The 13,745-nt window shown below is 47.8% G+C and overlaps 1 protein-coding gene across 2 annotated transcripts in view; it reads left to right on the top strand.

Annotated features, from left to right (window-relative positions):
* The window catches only part of TFDP1 (transcription factor Dp-1), a 49,190-nt gene extending 36,047 nt beyond the window's left edge, over positions 1 to 13,143 (top strand). For both annotated transcript variants that reach the window (XM_059685196.1, XM_059685197.1), the window contains 8 exons: positions 215 to 336; positions 1,763 to 1,928; positions 2,318 to 2,461; positions 3,501 to 3,569; positions 5,622 to 5,773; positions 6,502 to 6,668; positions 7,341 to 7,419; positions 12,862 to 13,143. In XM_059685196.1, the coding sequence (XP_059541179.1) occupies positions 215 to 336; positions 1,763 to 1,928; positions 2,318 to 2,461; positions 3,501 to 3,569; positions 5,622 to 5,773; positions 6,502 to 6,668; positions 7,341 to 7,419; positions 12,862 to 13,006 (1,044 nt within the window). In that variant the 3' untranslated portion in view covers positions 13,007 to 13,143. The remainder of the gene's footprint in view (positions 1 to 214; positions 337 to 1,762; positions 1,929 to 2,317; positions 2,462 to 3,500; positions 3,570 to 5,621; positions 5,774 to 6,501; positions 6,669 to 7,340; positions 7,420 to 12,861) is intronic.
* The last annotated feature ends 602 nt before the right edge of the window (positions 13,144 to 13,745 follow it).

Genomic DNA, 13,745 nt, shown 5'->3' on the forward strand with positions numbered 1-13,745 from the left:
ACGAAGGGAAATAAAGACACGTTCAGAATAGTGTGGCCACATCGTCAATAGTTCAAAGGGTCGTCTGTTGGGTTACTCACATTGTCACTGTTCTCTCTGATATCTGTGGCCATTGCCATTCACCAGCGGCTGTAGGTAATGAGAAATGATAAAATGGCAGTGTCGTATGTGGGAGATATCTGATTGTGTTCTGAATTGTCTTTTCTGACTGTAGGTAATTGGTACGCCTCAGAGACCTGCAGCGCCAAACACTATCGTGGTAGGAAGCCCACACACCCCTAACACTCACTTTGTCTCACAGAACCAGCCTTCAGACCCCTCACCTTGGTCTGCCGGGTGAGCACATTGCCTAGAATTGTAACCCCCTAGCTCTCTGTGGCCGTAGGGGCTGATCGTCATGCCAGAGGATTTTAAATGCCCAATGTGTGCCCAGAAGAGATGTGTAGTCAAGGCACGCTTTTCCTCGTAAAGGAGGTCAGGCTGCGGGAGAGCCTCTCCCCTGTAGTTTTGGGGTGATGGTTATACTGTAAAGGGCAGAAGAGCTGCCCCCCTGTAGTTTTGGGGTGATGGTTATATTGTGGAGGGCGGGAGAGCTGCCCCCTGTAGTTTTGGGGTGATGGTTATATTGTGGAGGGCGGGAGAGCTGCCCCTAGTAGTTTTGGGGTGATGGTTATATTGTGGAGGGCGGGAGAGCTGCCCCTAGTAGTTTTGGGGTGATGGTTATATTGTAGAGGGTGGGAGAACTGCCCCCAGTAGTTTTGGGGTGATGGTTATATTGTAGAGGGTGGGAGAACTGCCCCCAGTAGTTTTGGGGTGATGGTTATACTGTGACGGGCGGGAGAGCTGCCCCCAGTAGTTGGGATGATGGCTATGCTACACTCTAAGGTGTGGTCAGCTTTGGGGGAAGAAGAGGAGGGAGCTGACCTTCAGCACAGTGTAACCCTGGCACTTTCCCTTGTCTGCACTGGAAAGTAACTTTCAGGGGATGACGTGTAAATGTGATGGACTCGCAGCAGCTTCACCCGCTGCAGCCACATGGAGCTGCCTTTTCATGGCGCTGGTCCCACCGGACGGCCCCACCACACTGTCACTTTGATCCTTTCTTCCACTAAAGCAAACCAATTTGAGAACAGTTTTATTTGAAGGTCAGCTTTGCGACTTTCTTTAAACACTGACAAAGAGACAAAGCTATAAAATCATGTCTATTTTGGTTCTCAAGCAAAAATCATCAGTCCTCAAAGTCATCCAGTTAGAAACTCAGAACTGCCCTTTCCTTAACGTGGTGACTTAAAGTTCAGACATTTGGGTTCACTCCTAATTGGAAGCACACTCCGGTCTTCAGCACTCCCCTTGTCTGTTAGCTTAAATTTGCCCTAAAAAGTCCTAAATTTGCAGTAAAATTTTCATAATTCCTGATGTTGATGGACATTGTTTGAAGAAGCAGTGTTTAGTGTATGGGTACAGATCAGATAGGTACTGGGTCCCATCCCTTTGGGCGTCTGCCCCATCTTCCCTGAGTTGAAGATACAGACGTGAGGTCTGGCCTCTGAAGAAAGAGAGGAAACGTCGGACACCCACTGGTGGTGCTGAGTGTGCTCTTCGGAGACAGAGCCAGGTTCCCCTGCGGCCTGTGGCGTGAGCTCCAGCACCCACGGGACTCGGGCCCTTGTGTAGGTTGCTAGCCCCTTAAGGTAAACGTGTCTTAATTCGAGGCTGCCTCTACGAATGCTAAGGGCATTACCTCTCCTTTGTATTTTTGAAGGAAACGCAACAGGAAAGGCGAGAAGAACGGTAAGGGCCTGAGGCACTTCTCCATGAAGGTCTGTGAGAAGGTGCAGAGGAAGGGAACCACGTCCTATAATGAGGTGGCCGACGAGCTGGTCGCAGAGTTCAGTGCCGCCGATAACCACATCTTACCAAACGAATCCGTAAGTTTGTGTGGTGTGGGTACGGGGCGGCCAGGAGTTACAGGCACCCCAGCACTGCACAGCCCACTGTGTTATTTGAGACACCTTCAGGTGTACAGAGAGGTCCGAGAACAGTACAAAGGAATTTTTTCTGACCCATTTGCAGATATGATGCCCCATGATCCCTAAATGATTTTGTGTGTGGTTCTAGCTCTGCCTGCAGAAATGCCTACTGGCCTGGCCTGGCTGGTTCAGTGAGATGGGTTAGGAGTGGTGCCGGCTGCTGCCGTGGGTTTGTTTGACACACAGCAGATTGACAGTGCACTTCCTTGAGTTCAGGGTCTAACGTTTAACGTTGATCTGTGAGCTGTCCTGGATCATGTGGAAAACTCCTGCTTCCCCTTCCCCAGGCTTATGATCAGAAGAACATAAGACGGCGAGTCTATGATGCCTTAAATGTGCTGATGGCCATGAACATCATCTCCAAGGAGAAGAAGGAAATCAAATGGATTGGTTTGCCCACCAACTCAGCTCAGGAATGTCAGAATTTAGAGGTACGCAGCTAACCTTTTGTGTTCATGTGTCCAGGTAGAATCATTCCTCCAAAGCAGGCGTTTTTGTCTGTAGCCTTGGTGCTGCTAAGGGTCTTACGCTGTCTGTGCCTGGCCTGGACCAGGTGGACAGGTTTGTCCTGGTTTCCCAGGGTCTCTGACGTTGGTGGGCTGTCCCGTCTGTGTGGGCTCTGCAGACCCTCACTGTGGGTGGGGGGGTGGTTGGACCAGTGAGGGCAGTGAACTCTAGTGTAGGTCAGTTCTGAATCCTAACTTTGGGGATTTTTAATAATTTGAAAAAATTTATATATTGAGTTGAGAGAGAGAGAGAGAGAGAGAGGGAGAGAGAGAGAGAGAGATGGAAACACTGATTTGTTGTTCCAATTACTTATGCACTCATTGGTTGATTCTTGTATGAGAGAGAGAGAGAGAGAGAGAGAGAGAGAGATGGAAACACTGATTTGTTGATCCAATTACTTATGCACTCATTGGTTGATTCTTGTATGAGAGAGAGAGAGAGAGAGAGAGAGAGAGAGAGAGAGAGAGAGAGATGGAAACACTGATTTGTTGATCCAATTACTTATGCACTCATTGGTTGATTCTTGTATGAGAGAGAGAGAGAGAGAGAGAGAGAGAGAGAGATGGAAACACTGATTTGTTGATCCAATTACTTATGCACTCATTGGTTGATTCTTGTATGTGACCTGACTGGGGATCAAACCCGAAACCTTGGCATATAGGGATAACGCTTGAACTAATTGAGCTATCCTGTCAGGACCCGGATTTTAAAAATATACTATAGCCATATGCAGAAAGTGAGGGAAGACGGGAGAAAAGTATGCAGATTTTGGATTGAAGAAAAACTTGCCTGTTTCTTGTCTCATGTGCCATGCTCTAGATTGGTCTGCTTTCCATCATTAGATTCAGGGTGAACACATTCTTCAGGAGCCTGCTTGGGTGACCTTGTGTTGATACGGGCTTTAAACTCTGCTGTATTAAACCAATTGCGATGACTTCTCGTATTGGTGGTTTGTTTTTGAAGGTAGAGAGACAAAGAAGACTTGAAAGAATAAAACAGAAACAGTCTCAACTTCAAGAACTTATTCTACAGGTAATGAAAGGCTTATCTTTGGAGGCAAGGTAATTTTAATGTCTTTAGTAACTTGCAACTCATTCTATTCCTACATGGTGAATAAAATCTCTGCTTTGAGGTTTTGGATGTGAATTTCATAAATATTCACTGGGCTCATCCTGTGAGTGTGTCGTTGATACGAACGATCATGAACATGGGCTTTGTGGCCACAGATTGTGTGAGCGTGAGTGTGTGCATGCTTGTGAGAGTATGCGAGCATGTAAGAGCAATGTGTGAGCATGCATGCATGTGTGAGTGTGACCATGAGTGAGTGCCTCACTTGTCACAGAGTGTCCAAATGGCAGAGTGATAGCCCCTCAGGAAGGGAGCATGTACAAATTCTCTGGGGTGTGTGTAAAGTGTGCTCTGAGTACCAGACCCCAGACCCAGGGGTGTGAGATGCAGAGTGAGCCTGAGGTGGCAGTTACTGGTCAGAGGTCAGCACACATGGTCAGAGAACAGGTGTCAATGTGCCCATTTCCTGTCCTCTCAGACATAGGTGGACAGTGAGCTGCGTGGGCATCCCCTGGGCCTGCAGAGAGATCCCTGAGCATCAGCCTCACCCCTGTAGGGTCCTGAGGATGCATGTTCTGGGTTAGAAGCAAATACTCAAACATATGTGTAAGCATCTTGGTGGAGGGGGACTGGCTGGTCCTTAGACTGAGGCAGCACAGTGCTGGGGTCGCTGCCTGGGGCACGGGGCCAGCAGCCAGCAGAAGTGGTGATTGGTCAGTAAAGGGAAGGATGGCTTAGCAGCAATTTATTGAGATATTTGTGGACCCCAAGGGCAGCAAGGCCATGGGCCTTGTGGTCAGGTTGGAGGCCGCTGTGGAGCCTTGGGAACATGTGTCCAAAAACCAGAGGGTCAGGGGTATTAGAAGCTGTGGTAGCGAGACCCTTGGGGGTGGGGGTGGGGTCTGAGGACAGGCCTAGCAGCTGAGTTTGGAGATCTCAGGACATGGGAGAAGTCCAGGAGGGGTCACTGTGGGGGTTGGTACATCTGCCCCAGCGTCCAGCGAGCCCAGGGTCCACTGCAAAGGGTGTGTGCCTCGCCCAGGCCAGGCACGCTCAGCATGGGGAGGCCTTACTGTACTCTGGGTTACTCCATTGCCCTCAAAAGAGGGGGACCAGCTTAAGGGGTGCTTTGACAGGGGGAGAAGTGGTCACAGCCAGGGATGCGGGGCAGAGGGGACTTGGGAAGTGGAAGAGCAAATAAATGGTCACAGATTCTGCTGGGACAGGAGGTTGCTCCAGGCAGTGGCCCCTCTGGACTTCCAAGTTCTTCCACTCAGTTGTCCCCTCCAGAATGAATTGTTTTCTTTTTCTGCATCCATAGCACTTCATAGCTACTTAAAAAAAAAATCCAGGTCGCTGCCTCTCTCCCACTAGGCCTGCCTGGAGCTCCTGGTCCCAGTGCTGGGCAGCTCGGCAGAAGGCTGGCTGGGGAGGGAGGGGATCCTCCTGGCTTTACATTAACAGTAAGAAAATTATCTTGAAGGTAAACGTCATTTCAGGGCCCAAGGCCCTGGCTTTCTGGCTTTAGGCTAAAATAAGGACCCATGTCCCCAGAGGCGACACCCTTTGCCAGCAGGTCCATCGAGCGTTTCTGCTTTCCCGGGAAGCTACAGGTCCACAACTGAACGTCTGCCTTCTAAGGCGTGACACGTGGATGGGACAGGCGTGGGCACTCGCAGACCCCTCCCCAGACGGGTGGGCGGACCATAACCTCCAGAATAGACACGTTTCTCCTCCTCCTTCTCTGTGAGGGTGTTTCTGTCGAAATGGTGTGAGTGTGGGTCTCGGCAGTCTCGGTTCTCGGGGGATTTGGTTTTTTAGGATGCATTTCCTTGCTGGGCAGCTCACCGGGGCCTTCAGCCCCTCAGTTTTCTCTGATCTCCCAAGGCGAGCCCAGACCCTCTTGCTGTCCTGTAGGGCACAGGGAGGGGTTTTGAGGATGCCGGGGGAGAAGGTGTTAGGTTTGGTGGCGACTGATATGAGTCATGTGTTGATTGCTCATTTTTTTTTTTTTAGCAAATTGCCTTCAAGAATCTGGTGCAGAGAAACCGCCAGGCAGAGCAGCAGGCCAACCGGCCACCTCCGCCCAACTCTGTCATCCACCTGCCTTTCATCATTGTGAACACCAGCAAGAAGACCGTCATCGACTGCAGCATTTCTAATGACAAGTAGGTACAAGGTTGTCTGTTGGCCCCATGGTCTCAGCTGGGAGTCTCAGGTCAGAAGTGAAGAATGCCACAGTCATTGGTGTTAACTGCTGGTCAATTTATTTATATAAGTATCTATAATTTTTAAATATAATCTTTTTAGCATAATTAATTTAGAAATTTGCTTTTCCCTGATTAGGTATCGCTCTCATTTTTAAATAATATATTTTTTATTGATTTCAGAGAGGAAGGGAGAGGGAGAGAGAGATAGAAACCTCAATGATGAGAGAGAATAATTGATTGCGGCCTCCTGCCTTCTGCCCCTGCTGGACATGTGCCCTGACCAAAAATACAACTGTGACCTCCTGGTTCATAGGTAGACGCTCAACCATTGAGCCACCATGGCTGGGCAGGCATCTCTCTTTGAGAAGGAAAGTAAATCGCACCTGTTAGGATCATTGTTAGGAGAGCAGCTCAGACATAGCACAACCAGTAGAGGGTGCTCACTGCTGGTCCTGTGGGGCAGGCAGGCAGAGCTGAGGGTAGACCAGCCTGCCGGGATGTGCCCGCAGAGTGTGGACGGTGGTTAGCGATGCTGCCTGAGCCTCTCGGGTCATTGTTTCTGAGTTGATGGATTTTGTGAAGACGCCAGATGGAAGGGCACCTGCGGAATGGTCAGAGCCCTGAACCAAGCATGGCCGTCTCCGTCTTGCAGTTGGCACTTTTCTAACAGGGACTTTCTCCTCCAGATTCGAGTATCTATTCAATTTTGACAACACGTTTGAAATCCATGACGACATAGAAGTGCTGAAGCGCATGGGGATGGCCTATGGACTGGAGTCCGGAAGCTGCTCTGCTGAAGACCTGAAAATGGCAAGAAGCTTGGTGCCGAAAGCACTGGAACCCTATGTGACAGGTCAGTCGGCCTCCGTAACTGTGGTGGCCGAGTGGCTAGAGTGAGGACAGTTCCCCAGGCACCTGGCCCTCTACTGAGGATGGCTCAGGTGTGCAGCACCAAGAGCAAGGACAGGTGGGGACGTGAGAGAGTCTTGGGGACCCCAGGAATGGGCGTGGACAGCAGGATGGCCATCTGGCAGGCCCCTCCCTGCTGGGAATGCCTAAGTGGCATTTTGTGGATTTGGCCATGCAGCTTATACGATAAAGGTGTTGAGCCATGACTTCACCTTCCAGGTAGGGCCCCAAAAGGAAGAGAAGGAAATTCTTTGAGGAGTCTAAGAGGTGTGGATGTGTCTCCTGAGGTAGCTGATAGGCCATTGCAGCAAAGTAAGCAGATGTCAGTCCTCCTCGCTCTCAGTTCCTGCTTTCTGCTGTATGACGACATGAAGTTTCAGTGGAATAGCTTTGTTGTCACTGGTGACTACACGAAAATTAAGGACTTCCAAGCCTCCTTACAGAGGACTGGCCCCGTGGTCACGCCCTGGAAGAGCAGTGCTGCTTCGTGGCGGGTGGCGCAGTGCAGAAAACGCTGGGCCGGTCAGAGGTGCCAGGCCCTCTTGTTTCAGCACGGGCGCCCATTTCTTGTGGTCTCCGCTTCGTGATGTTTGCTTTACCTTCCTTCTCATTTCAGAAATGGCTCAGGGATCACTCGGCAGCGTATTCCTCACGTCAGCGGTTTCGACCTCTAACGGCACAAGGCTTTCTGCCAGGTGACTGACTGCAGTTCTGGGCAGGTTGGGTGGGCGGGGTGGGGGCACCTTGTCACCTGGCAACGGGAAGCTCCCCGGCTTTCATATAAACAACCTCAATTCCTCGGCTGTTGGGAATTGGACTTACTGTGCAGACAGTGGGGCCCGAGCCCTGGAAGCAGCGTCACCCCTCTCTCCCACCCCAGGGCACGTCGCACACGCATAGCTTGTCCCCTGAGTGGAAAGAAGCTTTCTTACTGATTTCTTCATCCTAAAAAGTCGCACACAGTGAAGTGGGGCACACACCCCTGAGCCCCACTGCTGCAGCCCAAGTGACAGTATTTCTCTGTCATTTCTTCCCTGTTTTAACACACTTGAGGTCTCAGTGTACATAGAAAATTTTGTTCTCTGCTTTTTTTCTCTTTGCTTTCTACTGTTGTATTTTTTCTGTTAATGAAGCTTTGTTATTTAAATCCGTGTGCATTTATCCTTTGACTGGCAGTCCCACAGAGAATTGTCATCCTAAGCATTTCTCCTAGTATTCTAAAGATAAAGATGCGTTTATTAACTTTTATATCGTATAACATTATACATTATGCATCTTACTTTATATTAATCCTAAGTATTAATAAATGTTTAATTTCTTAAAATATATGATAAATTAGCAGGTTGGAGGTTCAACAGAGATGGGATTGAGCTAATAAACTGCAGTGTGCCATGCCTTTGAGGCCGTGCTCCACAGCCTTTGAACAGGGCACTCTGGGTTTCCGTGTGACACAGACGAGGCCACAGGGTGGTCCCGAGGGAGCTGGGCATAGGCAGCGAGGGTGCGAGGCCCCGGGTCCGCTCTGGGGGGGGGGGGTCCCAGGCACTGCAGCCCAGCCGGGAGATGGGAACTGGCGATGGGCTAGCATTCATCTGTGCAAGGCTTTGTGAAGAGACAGAGTCCTTTATAGGGCGTCTGGCATGCGGTCAGATTTTGATGGAGGGCAGCTCAGTGTTTAATTCTCACTCCCCTGCTGTGTGTGTATGTAGGGGTCAGTCTGTAAAATGCTAAGCATTGGTTACCTCAAGGTGGAATTTGGGTGTTTTCTAAACTTTCATCTTCATGAAATTTCATCTTATTGATGAACTTTTCAGAGACTCATATCAGTTTTTATGAGGGCTGTAAAGCCATTACCATTTCAGAAGAAAAGCCAGCGTTAATGGTAGCATGATACAATATTTTATGAAGGCATGATAATTTACTGGCCTGCTTTCTGTTGTTGCATATTTAGGTGGTTTCCAGTTACAAGAAAAGCTGCAATGAGCAGCCTTATGGCTCAGTTTTCCACTCCTCCTGACTTGTTTTGCTAGGCTGGGTTTTCCAGATGTGGAGTTACTTTGTTAAAGGGTGCAGTGTTTAATAGTTTTTATTGTACACCTTACCAAATACCAGTGAAAAGTATTAACATATATCTATAATAATCTATAATAATAAAAGCATAATATGCAAATCGACTGAACGGCCGTATGGACGTCCTTCTGGATGACCTTCTGGACGAAGCTGGGGTTGCAATTGCAGCTGCAAGAGAGGGATCGAGGCAGCCGCCGTGGCTGCGAAGGCCTACTCTTGTATGAATTTTGAGCATTGGGCCTCTAGTGCATATATATGTTGGAATATATTGCAGCTCTGGCCTTGGGTGGGTTCCTGATGCATATTGCCACAATACAGGGGCACTTGTTACTTATTCATTGTGTGCCCCCAAACTCCTTGTTTTCCAGTGTTCAATGGCCACATCTCCAGTGCAGTCTGACCCTTTCATGCCCTGGTATCTTTTTTCCCCTCATCAATATGTTTTGCTTTATTCTTTGCATCCTTTTTTAAAAATTTTTTTTATTGATTAAGTTATTACATATGTGTCCTTATCCCCACATTACCCCCCATCCCCCCACTCATGCCCTCACCCCCCTGTCTGTGACCATTGGTTAGGCCTATATGCTTGCATATAAGTCCTTTGGTTGATCTCTCCCCTTTACCCCCCACCCTCCCCTACCTTCCCTCTGAGGTTTGACAGGCTGATCGATGCTTCTCTGTCTCTGGATCTGTTTTTGTTCATCAGTTTATGTTGTTCATTATATTCCATAAATGAGTGAGATCATGTGATATTTATCTTTCTCTGACTGGCTTATTTCACTTAGCACAATGCTCTCCAGTTCCATCCATGCTGTTGCAAATGGTAAGAACTCCTTTTTACCGCAGTGTAGTATTCCATTGTGTAGATGTACCACAGTTTTCTAATCCACTCACCTGCTGATGGGCACTTAGGCTGTTTCCAAATCTTAGCTATGGTAAATTGTGCTGCTATGAACATAGGGGTGCATATATCCTTTCTGATTGGTGTTTCTGGTTTCTTGGGATATATTCCTAGAAGTGGGATCACTGGGTCAAATGGGAGTTCCATTTTTAGTTTTTTGAGGAAACTCCATACTGTTCTCCACAGTGGCTGCACCAGTCTGCATTCCCACCAGCAGTGCATGAGGGTTCCTTTTTCTCCACATCCTCTCCAGCACTTGTCGTTTATGGATTTGTTGATGATAGCCATTCTGACAGGTGTGAGATGGTACCGCATTGTCGTTTTGATTTGCATCTCTTGGATGATTAGTGACTTTGAACATGTTTTCCTATGTCTTTTAGCCTTTCTTCTGTCTTCTTTCAAAAAGTATCTATTTAAGTCCGTTGCCCATTTTTTGATTGGGTTGTTTATATTCCTTTTGTTAAGTTGTATGAGCTCCCTATAAATGTTGGAGATTAAACCCTTATTGGTGATAACATTGGCAAATATGTTCTCCCATGCAGTGGGCTTTCTTGTTGTTTTGTTGATGGTTTCCTTTGCTGGGCAAAAGCTTTTTATTTTGATGTAGTCCCATTTGTTTATTTTCTCTTTAGTTTCCAATGCCCTAGGAGCTGTATCAGTGAAGAGATTGCTTCGGCATATGTCTGAGATTTTGCTGCCTGTGGATTCCTCTAGAATTTTTATGGTTTCCTGTCTTATCCATTTTGAGTTTATTTTTGTGTATGGTGTAAGTTGGTGGTCTAGTTTCATTTTTTTGCATGTATCTGTCCAATTTTCCCAGCACCATTTATTGAAGAGACTGTCTTGACTCCATTGTATGTTCATGCCTCCTTTGTCGAATATTAATTGGGCATAGTGGTGTGGGTCGATTTCTGGGTTCACTATTCTATTCCATTGATCTATATGTCTGTTCTTGTGCCAGTTACAGGCAGTTTTGAGAACAGTGGCTTTGTAATACAGCTTGATATCTGGTATTGAGATCCCACCTACTTTGTTCTTTCTCAGGATTACTGCAGCTATTTGGGTTCTTTTTTTATCCCAGGTGAATTTTTGGAAAGTTCGTTCTAGGTCTGTGAAATATGCTCTTGGTATTTTAATGGGGATTGCATTGAATCTATAGATTGCTTTGGGTAGTATGGACATCTTGATGATGTTGATTCTACCAATCCATGAACACGGTATGTTCTTCCATCTATTTATGTCTTCCTCTATCTCTTTTTTCAGTGTCCTGTAGTTTTTGAGTACAGGTCTTTTACCTCCTTAGTCAAGTTTATTCCTAGGTATCTTAATTTTTTTGGTGCGATATATAAATGGGATTGCTTTTTTAGTCTCTCTTTCTGTAAATTCATTATTGGTGTATAGAAATGCCATAGATTTCTTGGCGTTAATTCTGTATCCTGCAACATTGTTGAATTCATGTATTAAGTCTAATAATTTTTTGATGGAGTCTTTATGCTCTGGTATCTTCAATCGGGTTTTCTGTGCCACTTCTGGGGCAACTTGGAGTTAGTTACAGGAAGTATTCTTGGAGGCTAGGATTTGCATGATCTGGATCAGATTTTAAATTCTAGATTGGCTTCCCTTCAATACTTGATGTTTCTTGGGATCCTTTTCTTGCTGCTCAACTCAAGTACTACAAAATTGAAATGACTTTTTTTTTTAAAGAAGTAGAGCTATTTTCTTTAAAAAATATTTTTATTGATTTCAGAGAGAAAGGAAGAGGGAGAGAGAGAGAGATAGAAACGTCAATGATGAGAGAGAATCATTGATTGGCTGCCTGCTGCACACCCCACACTGGGGATCAAGCCTGCAACCCAGGCATTCCCAACTCAGGCATTGGGAATCAAACCATGACTGGTTAATAGCTTGATGCTCAACCACTAAGCCATGCCAGCCAGGCTTGAAATGACCCTTGACCCAAACCGGAGTATGTCACAATTCATGGTGGATTTGTGCATTTGTCCCTCCTCTGCGTGGCTGGCGTGGCCATCCCCTGTTGGTGCCCCAGGATGGTAACTAACCCTTGGTGTCTGACTTGCTTTGTGCTGGGATGCTGGGTGGTGACTGAACCCAGGAGTCGTTCACCAGGATCCCAGCTCTTACAGCCTCTTACCGTTTTAGGCCGTTTGTGGCACTATTGACATTTTGGGCCAGACAACTCTTTGTGGGCGCACTCTGTGTCTTGGGGACTGTTTGGTAGCACCTTTGGCTTCAGATGCCAATACCTGCACCCCTTAGTTGTGACATCAAATTTTCACATGTTCCTGGTTGAGGCTCCCAGGAGCATAATGCAGACCCTCTCCCCCGCCCCCCCCCTCGCCCCTCCCCCCAAGGAGGGAGGCTGTGCAGCCCAGCTGCTCCCCCTACCCTTTTCGGTCCTTGGTCTCTGCCCAGGGCCAGTTCCACTGACTTTCAGCAAATGCCATTTTATAAAACTGTAGAAGGCTGGGGGTCCTTGGAACCTCTCTGGAAGCATGGGTTTCAGAGAGAGTGTCTGCATGAGACTCCCCTGTCACAGCTCAGCTTCCTGGGCTCTCTGTTGACACCAGAGGAGCTGAGGTTGGGGCCTAAGGTTGTGATTAAACATGCATGCACACATACGTGCATATACATGCACACACCTACCATCACAGGTACACAACACATAATGGGCACACTGCCCCACGCTGCTGTCCAGGGAGCCTTGTTTTGGAGGGTCCCGTGCCATCCTTGGGGCCCTTTTTTCCTAATCGTTTTCTGCCTCCCTGGAGATTAAGGAGTTCATAAGTAAAAGGACTGGAAAGAGGATCTAATGGCTTTTCAGTTTATAGCTTTGGGACTCTGTTTCTGATGTAATGATAAATGGCGGCGGGTGGGGGCGGGGGGGGGGGGAGATGCAGTATCGTGGCCTTGCCAATTTCCCCTCGTCTTCTTGGTTATATTCAAGAGGACGAAGTTGGGTGGGAGAGGGTATGAAAGGGGTGGAACTAGTAACAGTGTGGGGACTCGGTGTTGTGGATGTGGGAAACTCTCTGCTTTTGTTTGTATAACTGAAACTACCCAAACCTCTCTGAGATGCATGCCTGTCCTTGGCGCGGGCGACACATATGGGTCACTGATGCCCTTGTGTCATTTCCTGTCCCTGCAGTGACTTGACCAACGGTGCGGATGGGATGCTGGCCACGAGCTCCAGCGGGTCTCAGTACAGCGGGTCCAGGGTGGAGACTCCCGTGTCCTACGTCGGGGAGGATGACGACGAGGACGAGGAGTACGAAAACGACGAGGAAGACTGAAGTGTGTGCTCACAGGCCCCGCTCCCCTCAAGTTCAGCTTCAGGAAAACATGTTTAGGAAAGAGAAACTTTTCTTAATGTGGGCTTTCCTGTTTCTTTTTGGCTTCCTCCCAAGAAGATATTGGTAAGCTATTGCATTTGACGTGCACCTCTGATAAGCAAGCGAGGGCTGTTTTCTGCAGGGTCTTAGACGGGCTGCAGTGTGTGGATTCTAGTCGCTGGCGCAGGGCTTTTACTTGGTAGGGTTTTGTGTTTTCATTTTTCTATTTTTTTAAAATTCGGAGTTCCTTTTTGCCCCTTAACAATTCTTGCTGAGTTTGCTGAAGAAGTTGTGCTCCATCTACATCAACGAAAATGCCGTCCTCCTGTCGAGGCCACCCCGAAGGCCACTTCTTTGCAGCGCGTGGTGAATGGTGCCACCCCATGGCGGCGAGTGAGGCTCCAGGCCGAGTTCCCATTTGTGAAAGTCGGGGGCGTCCGCAGAACCAGGCCAAGGGCAGAGCTGCTTGTCAACATTGAGCACCACAAAGCCTATTATGATGTGTTTCCCCTTAAATTATATTGACTGTGTGATTCCATATACTTTCCCTTTCTCTCTTTCTTTTCTTTTCTTTTTTTTTTTTTTTGTCTATGGTGCAGCGAACATTCAAAGTTGTTCATTTGTGTTTGTGTGTTTGGTTTGGTAGTTTACTGCCGTGCTGGTGCAGCTGTGAAAACTCTGGAAAGCTTGGGATGGTTTT

This window comes from Myotis daubentonii, chromosome 2 (assembly GCF_963259705.1).
Source record: "Myotis daubentonii chromosome 2, mMyoDau2.1, whole genome shotgun sequence".
NCBI lineage: Eukaryota > Metazoa > Chordata > Mammalia > Chiroptera > Vespertilionidae > Myotis > Myotis daubentonii.